This window comes from Gopherus evgoodei, chromosome 6, assembly GCF_007399415.2.
Source record: "Gopherus evgoodei ecotype Sinaloan lineage chromosome 6, rGopEvg1_v1.p, whole genome shotgun sequence".
Taxonomy (NCBI): domain Eukaryota; kingdom Metazoa; phylum Chordata; order Testudines; family Testudinidae; genus Gopherus; species Gopherus evgoodei.
In genome coordinates, this window is record NC_044327.1 from 88,122,138 (window position 1) to 88,135,403 (window position 13,266).

The 13,266-nt window shown below is 39.6% G+C and overlaps 1 protein-coding gene across 1 annotated transcript; it reads right to left on the reverse strand.

Annotated features, from left to right (window-relative positions):
• Positions 1-542: 542 nt before the first annotated feature.
• ENC1 (ectodermal-neural cortex 1) lies at positions 543-12,950 on the reverse strand. Its single transcript, XM_030567517.1, has 3 exons — positions 12,867-12,950; positions 6,641-8,454; positions 543-3,599 (listed from the first exon to the last, which is right to left on the reverse strand). The coding sequence occupies exon 2, from the start codon at positions 8,437-8,439 to the stop codon at positions 6,670-6,672; it is 1,770 nt and encodes a 589-aa protein (XP_030423377.1). The 5' UTR covers positions 8,440-8,454; positions 12,867-12,950; the 3' UTR covers positions 543-3,599; positions 6,641-6,669.
• Between the last annotated feature and the right edge of the window lie 316 nt (positions 12,951-13,266).

A 13,266-nucleotide genomic window follows, 5' to 3' on the forward strand; every position in this document is an offset into this window, starting at 1 on the left:
ACATATTAAAATCAGTGCTTCTGCATCCTGGGAAATTTGGGGGACATTTCCCAGGATATAGAAGCACTGTAAAAAACTTTATCTGGGAATTTTTCACCAGATTTGGGAAATTTTTAGTGCTACGTTAGGAAAAGTTGGCATCACCATACAGAAGCACTGATTAAAATGCTTTATACAGAGCCAGCAACCTTTTTTCCCTCAGGAACTATTCTGGAAGATCTGACTTGTCTAATTTTGTTCTAGATTCATATTAGACCCTAAACTGTACTTCAAAGGCCAAAAGAAATTATGAAGGCTTGCATTTCCTGTTGTTTTAAAGCTCTCATAGTTTTACCTATTGAACTCTGAGATCTAGATCATAATAAGTGGCCTAATAGAACAAAGGGAACAGTCCAAGTGCAACTGAAGCAGAAGTTTAAAACAAACCAGTAAACTACATATCAAGGATGTCTTCTTTTTCCCATGAAAAAGATGTGTGTTACAAGGACCAAAAAAAATTGCAGGCAAACAACAAATAAAACCAACCCAACCCTCAAAGGAACTACTCATTGAAGAGAAAATCTCTAATAATTTATTGACCTTCAGTTTCACATTGTGAAAAAAAAATGCAGTTTTACAAAACCTTAAAATATAGTAGCAAACGGAGACAGAACATAAACATTTTCCTTCTCCACTTGTAGTTTTCTTTTAGTATGTGAACCACATCTTCAATAGTCAGGGAAGGGGCATTATTCAGCTCTAATCACTCTTATTAGACAGGTGTCAGGCCTAGAGAAAAGGGTCTACACAATTATACCAGAAGTGGAAGGCTGTCCTTTGTTATAAGTTTCTACAGCAACCAGCCCACAAAATAAGAAGAACCTTCCCGTCCTATGCCAAGGTTTTTGTGTGCACTCTGCTGTGAATTGCATTTGCTTCAAAGTGTGGGATGTTTTGCACGACTGGAATGGTCAAGTAATAAGCCAGAATTCTCACATCAATTCAAAGAGCAGAAGCCCAGAATATTCCCTGCAGGGCCTGCGGCCCACCCTGACTTCAGTTTCCTTCAGCCTACACACAGGAATTAATCAAGCAGTTGAAAGCACACCACAACTTTGAAAACAGCTGCAGAAATTAATCCCACTTTCGGAAGTTACATGGTATTATAAAACATATTTATGTCAGATGCTAAATAGCAATGTATGGTGCAGCTTCAAGACAGAACTATATCAATGAAGAAAACAGGGCTTGATCAGATATACCTTTAGTCAAAAGAGTAGTTCCACTGGACCCAACACTTCACTTCCTTGTAACTTGTGTAACCACATACACCTGTGCGAAGAGGATGTAAAACGTGACTATTTGGATTTGGGAGCATTTTATACCCACATTGCACAGGTGTGAATGACTACCCCACATACAAGGCAGTATAGAATCCAGCCCATTTACTTTACTGGGGCAACTCGGGCTTCTAGGAAGATGCTCTACCTAAGAAGCATGTCTATTCTTTAAAGCCATGTAGAAGAAGGGGATTGATTTTTAAATTTCTGTGTTTTTACTTCAACAGCTCAACCTAACCTAGTGGATCTATAACTGTAACTCGTTTACTATATAGTTGTGGAGTCCTGTTCATGTCAAACCAGGGGTGAGCCTTTAAAAATTCTTCCCTTGTGAGAAAAATGTAATGGTGATCACTGTAAATGTTTTCAGATGGTAAGCTTAAAGAGCACAGTGACTTCACCATCATAGAGAGAAATGCAAACATCAACATAATTACTTTTGGTTTTGCATGCATGCAACTAAAAATCTTTTACTTACACCACAACGGAATACTACAACCATGTTGTTCACCACATCATTATTAAGTTGGGCTCAACAGACTCATGAAAAACACAACACATGCTTCACAATGAAATCTGGCAAAGTAAGCACCTGTGAAACAGAAGTAAAGAAAAGAGTAGGCTCATACCCGACTCAAAACTAGACTGAGCAAATAAAATGGGAGTTCTTTTTTTAATCTTTTGGTTTATCATGATCATATCTGACATTTCTCAGTACCAAAATGTCTGAAGACTCATCTGGCTGTGTGAAAATAAAAGATGCAGCAGATCTTGAGGATTATTTTTAAGTTCTAGTTCTGCAATTTTTCATGCTTCATTGTAACAACTGGGCCATGCCTTTTGGGTCTTTGACACCATGGCACTCATTCATCCCACTTCTACGCAGACAGAGGAGCCAATCCTGTCAGCGCAAGCAGTTGGTTTTTTGTTTTGTTTTTTAACTAGTTCACTACTAATCTGTATTGCTTTTGTGAGTCAGCCAGACTCCATTCAATCAGGTAAATGTGTTTGTGGTAAATGTTCCATAGTCTAAACTCATAAATAAATAAATAAATAACTTTTTGGCCAATGCCTTTCTCGGGGCTCTGTGCACAGAAACCATCCCACAGCATCTTCTAGGTAACTGAGAGGCTGCACAAAGAGAAAGCTGTAAATGGTTTTGGCTAGTTCCGGATTAGAAATTCAAAGGCATGAGCAGGCCAATGAAATGGAGCAGGGACACTATCTACAGGATACAACACATCTAACCTGGGGAGTTGGTGGCCTGAGAAAGTGACCTACATGGCTTCTTCCTTTAGTATGTGGGTAATTTAAGATCTTGCCCTGTAATCCTTCCATTTCCGACTGAGGAAGCCATCCCCTCACTCCCTCCCACCTCCAACTATTACTCAACAGTTTTCTTTTTTGTGTGCAGCAGAGCGAGTCAGAGACCACAAAATGTGCAAAACAAACAACAAATCACACAAATCCTTACAACATGAAGACAACTGCAGGCACTGTTTCAGCATGCAAACACTGAACAATAAATAGCTACATCTACAAGTAACATAACAGGAATGGGACAGTTTAAGTTACCTATAAATACAGGGTGGAAGGGAAATCAAACATTTGGGGAAAATGAGTTCTTTTTAGTTCCCCGCTATTGCAAAAACCTTTTATTTATGTTTTTAATTGTGCTGTTCCTTATACAATGAAAGGTCACTCACTGCATATAGGACATCATAACGTGATAATCTAATGGATTCTTCAGACACTGCCTATAAACAAGTTCACTCCTGTAGAAGTACACTGCAGTGACACAGCTATATCTTCATTCACAGCAACATCTCACTGTTTCAAACCTGGCCAGCTTCCCCAGCAGCTGGTGCTGACACTTCAAACTGTCACAGTGAGAGGTGACAACCATTTCAAATTTCACGCACACACAATGGAGTCCATGAAAATCTAGAGTTGTAGGTTACACAACTATGGAAAGTTCTGTACTTCTTTTGTGTTTGTCCTTTTCCCCATCCCCTCCCTTCAAAGGTCTGATTAACACTGACATTAATCCACAATTACTAGTACAAGGAATCAGACCATAGGTTCATTCTTTCATATTTAAACCATGTGCTGATGCACCAAAGGCAGTTTTTTTCCTCCCATTCCTTCATGTCCAGGTTAGATAATTTACAAGGTGCAGATATTTTTCTTCAAACTCAAAGATTCTGAACGATTTTTCTTCATTCAAACCATTTCTCCACAGCTGAGATTCCAAGTCTCTTCTCCAAATAACAGAGCAAACTAAATAAAAAAGGAGGGAGAGAAGAAAAGATTTAGAGGATTCTCGTGAGACAATATACAATAAGGTTTTCATTAGACGTCAAAGAAAAACTAAAAGTCTTTTGCATGTCTCTGTGTAATAACTAATCACTGATAGTAAATAAACCAACCACAACACTTAGGTCAGACTCTGCCTCCTTTACTTGCCTGGCCTTACTCTGCAAGTAGCCCCAGAGACTCCAATAGGGACTAGCTATGGAGTAGAGTTGTACTTCAGTGTGAATCTGACCCTTATAAGGTTAACTAGCATGTGGTCGATAGTGCTATTTTTGCTGGATTTTGCAACACACTACTTTTCCTGTTCTCAACAAATGGGATGGAGATATGCTTTAAAAAAAATGAAAACCACCACCTCATGCAACTTCTCTCTTCCAGAAAAGCCTCAAAAATTATTAGCACAACCAGTTTATTCTGCTCATGGGCTATGTCAAACTAGATCAGAGTGATGTTGAGGAAAGAGCTGGGAGGGAACTGGGAGGGTGCGGGTTCTCCTCTGTTCACCATGGAGAACTCTAAATTGAATTTATTCACCATAGAGAATGTGGACATATTAATCTCCTTATTTAAAATCTCTCTGCTATTCATTATGGCAGAAATCTGTCTAGCTTCTTTTCACATGACAATGCACCATTCCTCAACAACTCCACGCTGGAGTCTTTTCCAGGAGTTGATTATTCAGTGAAAAATATAGCCCTTGGATGCTGAGATTTAGCTACCGTATTTAATTATGAAGCCTATGTTAAGTGCAAGTTTCCAAACCAGACATCAGCCTCATTATTACAGTAGCTTTAGACAGCACAGCTAGAATTTAGGGTGCACATGCAGAGTAACTCTACTGAAGTCAGTGCAGTTAATCTGAATGAACACATATGTGCAGGAGAGCAGAATGTAGCCCTATATTGTCAGTGCCGTAATGCCTAAGAACAGCAGGGTATACACACACCCTTAGCCTGAAATCTCTTTGCTTTGAGGGTTTAAGACAGACTCCTTTCATTACTTTCAATGTAATTTTTTGTAATTTCTTATTGCTGATTCATGTCGCCTAGACATGCTTCAGACTAGTGTGTCATTTTTTCCCCTTCTTGAAAGGTATATCTCAACAGTGAAGCCAAAATAATGTTTCCTGTCATGGGATGATTAACCAAAAAAAAAAAATACATATATCAATCTTGCAAGGGGAAAATAAAACAAAGCTACTCAAAAGAGCAAAGTTGAAGGAAGAAACAAAGCAGACTAAAATCTTCTTAAGCTGTGGCAGGCTAGGGCCACACAACACCATGAAAACGGAGGGTAATCAGAAGTAATTTCCTTTTCGTCCCTCCCACCCACTGACAGAACAGTGGGAGTCAGTAAAAATCTACTGGCTGGATGAGCATGCCGCACTACAGAGGTTTCAGTTTACGGTTGCATTCATCCAGTTATCCTACAGGCTAGTGAGGCTAAAGTAATGGCCTTTAACAGGATATTGCAAAGCAAACGAAAGCCTTAAGTGTCATTATATGCAGACTATTATTTTTCAGAAAAAAAAAGCTGTTTTTATGTGCTGTAAATTTTAGAACAATGAAGTCAATCTTAGGAGAATAAAAGTCAATATTTTTCTTGGCACAGATCCTGATTTGGGCATTCATTACTACTATTCTGATAACATTGAGCCCTGTTGAAATGAGTAATAATAGAAACTGGCTGAATGGTATGGATTTAAAGATGTGTTTCCAGCTTTCCGGCTAGCAAGGAAGTAGTCTCAAAGAAGCCTATTTGCTCAGTTTTTGAGTTATCGGAAGAGTGCAATTAATCTCAGACACCCAGGATATGATCAGCCTCCAATGTTTGCAAATGTGGGACGGAATCCAATACTCTGTTTTTCTAAGACTAAGTTGTGGGGGGAGATGGAAAAGTTACAGGTGGTTATTCAACTTTAATGCAAAATAACTCACGTAAGAACTCTAGAAAATATCAGAGGCTTAGCTTAAGTGATGCAATTCAGGAAAAGATGGGAGGTAATAATGAAAAATCAGATTTAGTTTGAGACAATGCTTAGCAAGTTAACTCTGTTTTGTGGTGCTGATGTAAACTGACATTAATATTTTGGGCTGTTCAGATATTTTAGTTGTTTTCCAAATGAAGAAGAAACGAAAAGTAGAAAATCCTTCTTTAGCAGAGCCATATAACCAGAAAAACAAGCAAGGCCAGATTTAGACTTGCCTCTAAGAAGTCGCATGTGGTGTGAGTTTGGCCCATTATGCCTAACTATAAATGAGGTGGCATTTGCTTTGGCATACTGCCAAGTAATTATTTGAACCACAGTATTACTGGTATATCTGAGTGACACTATATACAGTCAGACATATAAACATAGCTTTCCTTTGAAAAACTAGCTTTTAAAAAGTATATTTAATGGGCCAAAGTCAACCTTGGCATAAGCAGGTGCAATTCCATTGACTTCAGCTGTTGCAGGAGGGTGGACTTGGCCCAGTGTGTTTGTGCAACACCTTATATATCCACCGGTAACAATGCAGCTGCAGCAAGATTGTTCACACAAACAGAAAGCTGTCCATTTGGACTAGTCACCACCCTGCCTCAGAGGGTTAACAGAAGTCTTTTTAGGTCCTCATGTTGATTGACCAGTTCTGTGTAGTTAAGGAAACATCACCTGTCTCTAGTAGGTTAATGATTTATAACTGAATTTGTAATAATTAAACCATATTTTCCCCATCAGCATCACACCTAGTGGAAATTACATATTCAACATCTAAACTGTGAGGTAAAGTGATCAATCCAGTGAAGAGAGCATGGTACTGGGAGCCAAGCAATCTGGGTTCCATTCCTGGCTCGGTCACTAATATGATGCATGACCTTGGACAAGTCACTTAACAGCTGCGTGCCTCAGTTTTCCTTACTGTAAAATACAAATAATGTACTTACCCTCCTTTGAGATCTATGGATGTAAACAACGGTGAGTGCTAAGTACGATTATATTTGTATTCACAGGTATAACTTCTTACCTGACAAGCTGCAATCACAACATACACAGTTACGAGGGGAGGTGTTTCCATGTGCTGACAAATGCTGTGGGAATTAGTGAATAGGGCACTGTGGTTATGCTGTTCCATACATCTAATGTGGGATCATAGCAGTCCAATGTTTTGCATCTTTGAATCCCAAAATAGCCTCCAACTACATAGAGTTTGTTTCCAGATGCTACTGCATGGCAGCTCATTCGCTTAGCTGTCACATCTCCCACCTTAGTCCACTGGTATGTTTCACTGTTGAATTTATAAGCTGAGCATGCTGAGAATTCAGTATCTCCACCCATAATAAAAATCTGGTTACCCAAAACAGCTGCAGCTGTGTAGCGCCAGGGCTGGGGGCAGGTGGCTGGTACTGTCCATCTGTTTTCACATTGATCATAACATTGAACTTTGGGCAGCTTGTCATGGCTAACACTGGTGCCACCAAAAGCAAATAGCTTAAGCTTTGCACTAACTACAGCTGCATTGCTTACTCCTTCTCGAAGTGGTGCAACCATTGTCCATTTGTTGGTCACAGGGTCATACTGTTCTACTTGCTTTAAGGATACTGAAGGGGAAGCTGGAAGGCAACCAGTTGCTGCAGTGTGTCCTCCTACTACATACAAACAGTGTTTGAGTTCAGCAGAACCATGTCCAAACCTAGCTACCAGCATGGGGGCAGCCTTTGACCACTCCTCATGAAGAGTGTCATATACCCAAACATCTTTGGAGACTCCATTTTCTGATCCCCGGCCTCCAGTGATATACACTTTGCAGCCAATAGCACAAGCACTGAACTCTTTCCGTGGACTTGGGATGTCAGCCTTTGGAATGATTTCTTTTGCCTTTTGGTCCACCAGATACAGCTTGTCACACATAAAGGTTTGGCCCCCCAGAAGAAACAGAGCATGGCCAGTTTTACGAGGTCTGGCACACAAACTGGTGACCACACCATCATTCTGTAAGATCTTTAGCTTGCATCTTATTGCTTCTTCTACTATATCTTTGCTTTTCCTTTGCTTAGTGATAAGTTCTTCCATGGCTACATTCTCCATAAGGTAGATGGCTGGCAAGAGAGCCAGTCTCACAGTTTGCAATAGTTCAGGAAGATAACAGTGGCGCTTATTCAGATCGTAGTTAACCCAGTTAATAGCTGACTCATATACTAATCTTTCATCTTCGGTTTCTAGTTCTTCACTGGAAAGGAGCTGCACAACCATGTCTTTTGGCAGCTGGAGAAAATCTTCACTTTTACTGATAGTTTGGAAGTTGCTAAGACACATCGTCCAAGAGAGTTCATAAAGCTTGGTGCACTGGTGAGCATCTGACAGCAGCAGCATGCCAAGGCAGTTGGTGGGATGAAGGTTCTTCTCCAGAAACTCTGCGCAAGCATCTCTGATATCCTGGAATTCTAACATGTCTCCAGCCTCTAGCAGGGACTCTGCATTCTCTTCATTGATGATAACCCTGGAGGAGTACGCATAGTCCAGCAGAAGTTCTAAGACTTCTGGATGAATAGAATTATGAAAATTGACTTCACTAGCCTGGCTCTCTTTAAGTCCACCACTGAACATTGCTTCAAAGTAGCGACTACATGCCGCTAGGACAGCTCTATGGCAAGGGAATGACCTGTTCCCAGCATGGAGAAGTACATCTGTAAAAAGCCGTTGTTGGCGTAGAAGGTTCAAGTGAGTAAGGACGCTATCAGCATATGATGATTTGTGGAATAAGTATATGTTTATAGAGCCAGTGCTGGCTCTAGACTTGCGATTCTCATGCATGCTGACTGACATTTTCTGCCACACCTAAAAATAAACAAAAATTAAATAAGATTAAGGGTTCTCATGACAAATGTTTATGACATACTTTTAATTAAAAAAAATTATATGCATCCCTGATAATCATTGTAAGCAGGAAGCCTGTTCTGAGCCTATTATAGACATGAGAGGACAAAGAATTATATCTACTTCAGTGTATGTTTATTTTTTCCCCGATGAGTTTCTTAAACGACATGCCCCACTATTATTGCCCAAGAGCAGGTTTATCTTGGGAAACCTGATCTCCAACTTTCATGACAATAGTAGGCAAGGAAGACAGAGGAAAAATAAAGACTTAGAGCTGATTTTCTCACTCCTCCCCAGTGTAGCACAGCTGATTCATCACATACCCGCACTGAAACATTCTCCTGCTTTGAATCATAGTAGGAAGAGCTACCAGACAGGATACCTTATGGAATGTAAAAAAACTGCATGGGAGAACCAGAATGTACTCATTCCATTTTGATGATTTATTTTGATATAATGGTTCCATATCTAACAGCAGGGAGTGGGAAGGAGAAGACAGAGACAGATAACATTGCAAGGATATTGTTACATGACTACATGACCAAAGTTTTATTACAATATCATGGCCAAATATTATAGAGATCTACATCTTGTATATCTCCAGTGGTCACCTGCTACTGGGTGACGGTTATGTGCTTACAGCCTTGGCAGGGTAACACAACTGTACTATCTCCTGAAATCAATGCAGAACTGCTATTCTGCAGTCCCCCGAATGAGGCTCTCAGAGAACAAGAGTCTGCAGTTGTTGGTTTGGGGGTGGGAGGAAAGAATATTCTACATTGCTACCCCTGTCCTTTCAAAAACCAGCGCTGTTTTGCTCCCATTTTAAGGGAAACAAGTTATAAGTGACCTTGGAAGGATTCAACTGCCCTCCACGGTCCCTTCCAACCATTTGCAAGTTTATATCTTTCATATGGGCCAATCTTCTGGATTAAGTAAGGCAAGTGGTTGGCCCTAAATTAAGCTGAACTGATGTATGATATGGGGATATGTCAGGGACACGGGCTCTGGATTTGCATCTACATAGATCCATTGACCAAAACACTCCTAAACAAGTGGGCAGTGGGGGGATGGGACAGACTACACAGCATCCACAGAGGTTACTGTAAACTAGGGGCTGCAGTAGCAGCCATCATCGAACAGCTTGACTGGTGCTCTACAGCCTGGGTAAAGGATGGTGGGGAAGAAGTTTGGTGAACGAGTTCAGCTTCTCTGATTGCCATAAATTCCCCTCCCCATTTATACTCCTGAACATGTATTTCTATGCTGCTAATTAATACATCATTCCATTTCCACGTGGTTCATGTTTTTTAAGAGGAAAACTTTGCCCATTGCCCTCAGACCAGCACTGTGATAAAGAGACTGCATAAGAATTTGAATAGCCTCAGAAGTCTGCATGTCATTCTAAAAATCAAGCAAATATTCCTTTCACTTTTCTGGAAATCATAGGCTAAAACACACAACAGAATAAAAACCTGATTTTTCCAGCATTTAATAATGTTACATTTATGTCTGCGAAATTATAGACTTCTCATACACCTGCTTAGGGATTGCTGCATACCAAATAACTGTGCTCCGCTCCAAGCAAGCAGCTGTATTGCATTGCTCTGCACAAATGGCATATCCCAGACAATAGGAAGTTTGTGATTTGCTTTTCACTTCATGGTCATGCTGAAATATGCACCAAAACGCTGCACCTCTTTTTCTTTTAAGTTAGAACTTAATTTCCTAATGATTATCATCAGGACTTTAAAGAAGGAACAAAAGGGAAATACATAGTGTTTGTCTTTATCAGGCCTGATCCAAAGCCCACTAAAATCTGTAGGATTCTTTTCAGTTATTTCAGTAAGGTTTAGATCAAGCCGTTTTCATTGTGACTGAAAACATGAGCTGTGCAAAGCACTTTGGACCAACGTTTTAGGTTAACTGCAGTAACTATAGCCATTATTAAATACATGCAACTACTTTTACATGCAGCAAAGAATCCTGTGGCACCTTATAAACTAACAGATGCATCACACGCATCTGATGAAGTGGGCACGAAAGCTCATGCTCCAAAACGTCTGTTAGTCTGTAAGGTGCCACAGGATTCTTTGCTGCTTTTACAGATCCAGACTAACACGGCTACCGCTCTGATACTTTTACATGGTAAGTATAATTGCATTACCATTAAATATAATTGCATTACCTGACAAATAATCATCATTCAGAGGACATTCAAGGGTCACATATACTAATCCAGGACTAAATTTACCCATTTACCCTATTGCCAAAAGGTTAAACTGAACATATGCCTCAATTTCAGGTTTGTTGTGGCTACAGAATTACACAGAGGATCATGGCTCTGGGTATTAGCGCATCAACAGTTTGGATGCAAAAGTGGGAAGATCAACCCTCATTTGGCCAACATTGTGGAGCCAGATTTTAAAACCTTTACAGGAATTTTGTAATGTCATAAGTTGTTATGATTTAATACACAACATTCTGTATGTTTTTCTGGATTGGTCTGTCTCACATTTAGGGCCCAATCCTGCAAGGGGCTGAGTGCCTCCTGTGGGGTGTGAAGCAACCTCAGCTTCCAGTCTCTGAAGTCAGTGGGAGCTGCAGGCACTCAATGTCCCCAGGCAGCATTTAGCATTTCATAGGATTAGACCCTTAGGTGCCCATCCTAACATGAGCTACACATGGACAGATCCCTGCACTCTTGGGCATTTCCAGTTAAGTCAATGGGGGACCAAACAGACACAGGGACCCCTTGCCCCTCCTGGTGATATTCACTGCAGGATGGAGTTCTTTGCATCTGGGACTATGTATCCCCCTGTGTACTGCTGCAATGCTAAGCATACCAATAGCACTCAGCACTAAATAATAATTAAAAAAAAAAAATCACAGCAGCGGTGATAAAGAAAAGTTCAAACACTGCAAATACAGGCGTGTTCTGATCCTCAATGGTGCTGAGAGTTCTGATGATTTGTGGCTGCACAGAACCATGCAGGATCAAGCCCTGAACACAAAATAAAAGAGCTAAGGAACTAGAGTTATCCCTATGTTTGAGAATGGTGAACTACAGACCATATGCAGAGGGGTGGGACAGAGGTAAGAAAGTGCAAATCACTGCATGTTGCCCAAGCCCACCCACAGGCCTAGAAAGAAATACTGATCTCAGCTGCAAAAAAAAATGATAAAAACTACTGTGAGACTTTCGTGGGATAGGGAGTTCAGGGTTTCACCTCATTTCTGTTTTGCACACAGCAATATCCTAAAAGACAAGATCTGGTCTTTCAGTGACCAAAGCCATTTTTATTAATTACTTGCGGTATTCATAATGTTCCTCTTTAGCAAACTGTAACAAAAGCATTACCTGTACCATTCTAAAGTTGCCTCTCTATTATAGGAATTCAAGGTGTGGCAAGTCACATTTTAGTAAGCTAAACATATTTCTTCAAAAAGAGCAAAGATACATATTTGTACATCTTCCCCCTCAAGCCCCCACACTAGTTTTTGAGTTGTTCTACAGTCAATATGTAGAGGCAAAGTACCATTAAAAAAGATTTCTTATAATTTACTAGCAAAGTAGTGTTTTTGCAAATAAGTCTTGTTTGCAATTGTTAAGAATGCAAGTTGGGCCAAAATGGTGGTAAGTATATTCAAAGCTATAAAACTATTCAAACAGACATCTTTGATTTCTCTAGTTGTTGTTGCAAATTATGCAAGTCTCAAACATTTCAGCAGAGGTAATTCACAGAGTCACTGAGCAAGTGTTCATCTTGAATAAAATGAGTCAACTCCCTTCAGGCAATTTTTCCTTAGAAACAATAACATCTGAATGTAAAGGACAAATGGTCAGTAAAATACAAATATATATTTATCATGAATCACTAATGAAATAGAGTTAGAACATTGAAGCAAGATATTGATTTATGATGTACTTCAACCAGCTACTTGTCACTGCAACCTCAAATCTGTAATACACAATGTCAACAACCTCTTACCCTACTTAACAGCTTTAGATTCTGAAGGTCTCAGCTCAGTCAAATTAAAAAATAAGTGTTTCAGTTATTTGCACAATTTATTATGTATAAGATACAACTTCCTATTAGACGTCTATAATCTCATCGTTTCTCCAGTGAGATACTTGGGGAAAAAAATCACTGTTGCTTAACTACCCATTGCATGAATTGATCCTTTTTCAGTTGCTAAGTCTGCATTGATGCCCAGACTCTTTCTAACATTCCTCAATATAACCCATTGCACAGAAGCTACACGAAGTGTAAAAAAGAGCATTACTTATTATGCATTCATTTTTTGTACAGTTCCTGGTTTTTGTTTTGCCAAATGCAGACCATTTCAAAATGACTGTGTGATAGTACATACTATGTACCCACGTGCCTATATGTTCCCCTTCAATGTAGTATCTGAACACCTCCCCCGTATTTCAAATCAGAATAATGTTTCTTCCCACCTGCAGAAGAAATACTTAATAGTTTATACCGATTTCTGTTTTATCTGTGTAAATAAGCATTGTATTAGTTGTGTATGAAAAACTTCCTAAGAACAGAAGAAATGGGTTTTGCCTTTGATTCTGAAAGTGGTAAAACGTCCATGGTCATTCTAATTCTGGTTACTCAGACTTATTAAAAAGTCAACTGACATTTCTTATGTGTATTTCCAAAATAGTCATTTGAAAAGGAAACTACAAGAAGTCAATATTTAAGGTTACTATCTAGCATTAACGGGAAGCAAGTGTTTCTATTTGCCAAAGACAGACACATACCA

What these genes read in the sequence shown, in the direction of transcription:
- ENC1 (XM_030567517.1), bottom strand. Translation starts at nt 8,439, where the DNA reads ATGTCAGTCAGCATGCATGAGAATCGCAAGTCTAGAGCCAGCACTGGC.